The 4629-nt window shown below is 35.3% G+C and overlaps 1 protein-coding gene across 1 annotated transcript; it reads left to right on the forward strand.

Moving 5' to 3' along the window:
• Positions 1 to 800: 800 nt before the first annotated feature.
• Positions 801 to 2457, forward strand: LOC142633468 (AAA-ATPase ASD, mitochondrial-like). Its single transcript, XM_075807711.1, has 2 exons — positions 801 to 2271; positions 2336 to 2457. The coding sequence occupies exons 1-2, from the start codon at positions 801 to 803 to the stop codon at positions 2455 to 2457; spliced, it is 1593 nt and encodes a 530-aa protein (XP_075663826.1).
• The last annotated feature ends 2172 nt before the right edge of the window (positions 2458 to 4629 follow it).

Genomic DNA, 4629 nt, shown 5'->3' on the forward strand with positions numbered 1-4629 from the left:
AGGAAATTAACTAGTGGATATTAATAACAAGCTATCATTTTTAAATTTTAGATGCTAATAATATTTTATTTGAAACTTTAGATTGAAGTTAAAATCTTTTGTCAATGGTTTTATATTTAAATTGACACATTTTTATACACAAAGTATTTGGAACTTTAAGAAGGAAAGTGTTCAAACTGTATGATGAGCATCATATTATAATTATCTCTCACAAAAAAAAAAAAAAAATTAATCACTTACTAGATAAATTTTAGGGAATAAGATTAACAATGTAATTGATTTTGACCTAAAATAAGTCATGCTATGACATCAGCCATATTACATCATCGTCAAGCCTGACCAGTATTTCTACATTATAATATCCCCTTTTTTTTTTTTCAAAGGAAATCCTTTGGTTTGAATATTGATAACAATACCCTGTTGTTGCCAAGCAGTTGGGCCAACATAGCACACTTTTTTTTTTTTTTTTTTGAGAATGGACATAGCACACTTTGTATCTTTCTTCGGCGTGTCCTGTACTGTGAAATTTGATTGGTCAGAGATTTGGATAAAAAATTGAGCTCAAAGATAGAGGGCTAATAGCAACAAGAAAACATGCAGTTGCCTTTGTGACTAAAAAAACATAAAATTATATGACGAATACCACAAAATATAATATATAATTTTTAACTATCTCAGATATTATTGATCAGAAGACCTTAGGTTGGTTCTACAATTTTCTATATAATGCAGCTCAGTGTTATTCTTTCCTCAGCAAACACACTTTTCTCTAACAATTTGTAAAAGGTTGCAGAAGGAAGATGATGATGATGATGGGGGAGACATGGACTCAACTAGGCTCAGCGATTGCGAGCATCATGTTTCTTTGGGCCATGTTGCACCAATATTTCCCTCAAACTCTTCATGACTCTATCCTAGCTTATATTCACAGATTGGTGAATTTCTTGTCCCCCAATATCCAAATCAGGTTTCATGAATTTTCTGGCGAGTATTTCAAGCGCAGTGAAGCCTATGCTGCCATTAAAACATATCTCAGTGACAAGTCCTCCAGGAAAGCTAAAAATCTTGGAGCAGAAGTTGTGGAAGACAGTACTCAATCTGTAGTACTGAGCATGGATGAAAACGAAGAAGTTACAGATGAATATAAAGGGGTCAAGCTTCGGTGGGTTTCAAAGAAAAACGTGGCACCACAGCAGTCAATTTCATGGTACCCTAACACCGAGGACAATAGGTATTACAAGCTCACTTTCCATAAGTCTCACCGAGAATTTGTCACTGGAACTTACCTTCCTCATGTACTTCAAGATGGGAAGGCAATAAAGGTGAGAAATCGTCAAAGGAAGCTGTACACTAACAATCCCAGCCAGAATTGGGAAGGTTACAAAGCACGCAAATGGAACCATGTAGCTTTTGAGCACCCATCAACTTTTGATACTTTGGCCCTGGAATCAAAGAAAAAGGAAGAAATAATGAATGACCTTACTAAGTTTAGCAAAGGAAAAGAGTATTATAAGAAGATTGGCAAGGCCTGGAAGCGTGGCTATCTTATTTATGGTCCTCCTGGAACTGGTAAGTCTAGCATGATTGCTGCCATGGCCAACCACTTGGAGTATGATATCTATGATCTTGAATTGGCAGCGGTTAAGGACAACACAGAGCTGTGGAGGCTTTTGATTGAAACCACAGGTAAGTCGATCATTGTGATAGAACATATTGATTGCTCACTTGATCTTACGGGTCAACGAAAGAAGGAAAAAAAGAAAGAGAAGGCTGAAGAAGCCAAGGATCCTATTAGTAAAATGACCAAAGAAGAAGAAGAAGAAGGAGAAGAAAGAAAGAGTAAAGTCACTCTCTCTGGGTTGTTGAATTTTATAGATGGGCTATGGTCAGCTTGTGGGGGAGAGAGGATCGTTGTTTTCACCACTAATTTTGTGGAAAAGCTTGATCCAACTCTAATTAGGAGGGTACGCATGGACAAACATATAGAATTGTCCTATTGTTGCTTTGAAGCATTCAAGGTGCTTGCCAAGAATTATTTGGATGTTGATTCACACCAATTATTTGCGACTATTGGCCACTTGTTTGAGGAAACCAATATGACTCCTGCTGATGTTGCTGAGAACTTGAGGCCTAAGTCTCTGAATGAAGATGTTGAGACATGTTTGAAGAATTTGATTGAAGCTCTTGAGAGGGCCAAGGAGGAAGCTAGAAAGAAAGCTGAGGAAGAAGTTCGGTTAAAGGCGGAGAAAGAAGAGAAAGAGAAGCAAGAAGGTGCTCAAGAAGACGTGAAAGATAGTTCATAAAAAAAAAATTATTTAAGAAGAAGAAGAAGAAGAAGAAGAAGAAGACGTGAAAGATAATGAGTCTTTGTCTAAAGAAGTGAAAGAGACTGTTGAAGTTGTGAAAGATGACGAGGCATTAGCTAAGATGTTGAAAGAAAATGGTGTCATCGTCTGAAGAAACTAGGATAAAAGGAGTGAAATGTATAGGTATAGTTGGTATAGGCATTATGAATAATTAAAATCAGGAGTTGAAGGTATAATTGTGTGTATAAGAATGTGTGCATAAAAGTTTTTATCTTAATCAAAATCCATCTTATGCTATATAAATGCTTTAGGAAGATAGGAGAAGGGTCGATCTAGTCCGATCTTCTTTATGTGGGTGTTTCTGTGGTGGTCAGCCATGGGTGGGATCCTAGGCTTTAGTGAAAGCAAAAATATGTTTCACGTACAGTTTATTTAATAAGAACCACTCTGTGTTGTGCTCTTTCTTCTTAATTAACATGGTTAGCTATTTTTGGTCCTTTTATTTCAAGAGCAAAACGACTATCACCATATTCCTTTCTGAGTCCCTTAATATTCTACATCCACTTTCTTACAATCCCTTTAAATTTCAAATGTGAACATTTTTTTCCTATTTTTTAAAATGTGAAGATTTTTACATTAATTCTGAATATATGTATAAAATAATAGATGTAAATAAGTGTAAAAATATTTAGCCTTGAGACGAGTGTTCCAGAAAAAATTGTAATAGAACATTGAAATGACATACTTTCCTTTTTGTTGAGTCTAGGCATTAGGTTGGCAAACTATGAGCAAAATAAGTCTTTGCATATATGAAGTTTTAGAAGCATTTTGTATTGTCAAGACATCTGCCTAGGATCTACATGCCACTGCAAGGTACAGCATTTCGATAGCTATTCTATCGATCGAACAAGCAACTTCTGGATAGATCAAGCTTAAGTTGGATTGATCGAACTACGACAAAACAGATTCCTAGATTCAGCCCATTTATAATCTTTGTTGTGCTGTTCTATTGATTTGCACCAACATGCGCAGTGCACATAGGAAAAACAGCTTGAACGTTGTAAGTTTGTAAACTCATGAACGTACATGCAATGGATTTTTAGTTATTACAAAAGAGTAACCAGGGAAAATCCACATATGATTGCATGACACCTCAGGCTTCCACGCGTACACAATCAATCACATACATAGGTATTAACACTAATGACCCGAGCTTATTCAAGCAGCAATATTAAGGCTGGTGCTCGGTGGGGATCACCTATATATCCTGGCAATTGGCTTGCCGCTGCAGGGGCGATCTGCCGATGAGCCTTCACCAGTTGGGGATCTCGGAGAAGCGTTTGTTTCTAGCATTCCATTGGCTAATGATCATTGACATTAGGTATGTAATTAAGTTCAATCTGGTCAACGGTTTCATTTTCTGATAGATTATAATAAGCTTCCTGTATTAGCAAATTAGCAATGAGATTATTTAAATTTTGATTTTTTTTAAAAATCAATTCAAAGACTTGGTACAAGATTCCTATTTACATCCTTCAATAATATTGTCTCATATCATATTTTTGTAAATAAAAAACATGAAAAATTATATTTAATAAGTACTTAGTGTAAAAGTTCATATTAAAGCACTTCAATAGCATCAGGACTATAGCTGGGGAGGGGGGTTATTAATGCCCCTAGAAGGAATAAAAGATAAGCTCTTACTTCGAGGAGAACGGTGATGTTCAGAATAGAGATAACTAGATTGACGCAGGCGAAAAGCCACACGAAACAAAACATGTCTGATTTAACAAAATAATTCTTGAATTCACAATGAGAGCTCCAAAATCTACTGGAAAATAAGGGGAAAAGTCTTTGAAAATTTTTTTAAACTGAAATCTAAATTTCCTTTACGGCTACAATGCTCTTAGATAGATAAAGAACCCTAGGACTACCAATCGCAATCCTAATGCAATTAAGAAACACCTGAAAACCTTAACGTGTTAGCCACAAAGTTAGGCTAAAAAATAGGAAAAAATACCAAAACATACAAAGTTGAGAAAATTGCAAGTTCAAATCCTACGATTTCATAATAGACGAGACATTATTTTGACTTTTAATTTAAAAGTTAATACAAGAAGAAGAAATTTTATAAATAGCAAAAAAAATTATTTAAGAGTCTAAACGAAGAAATTTGCCAAAAAGCAAGTAGGTCATGGCCTATGGGGTCAGCTCACCAATTTCCTGCAATTCCAATGTTGCTCTAATGATTTTTGTGAGTACTTTTATACTTCTTAGATTTCATGCGTATTTACTTTTGATGGTCTCTCTATTCCAAAAAAGT

This window comes from Castanea sativa, chromosome 1 (assembly GCF_040712315.1).
Source record: "Castanea sativa cultivar Marrone di Chiusa Pesio chromosome 1, ASM4071231v1".
NCBI lineage: Eukaryota > Viridiplantae > Streptophyta > Magnoliopsida > Fagales > Fagaceae > Castanea > Castanea sativa.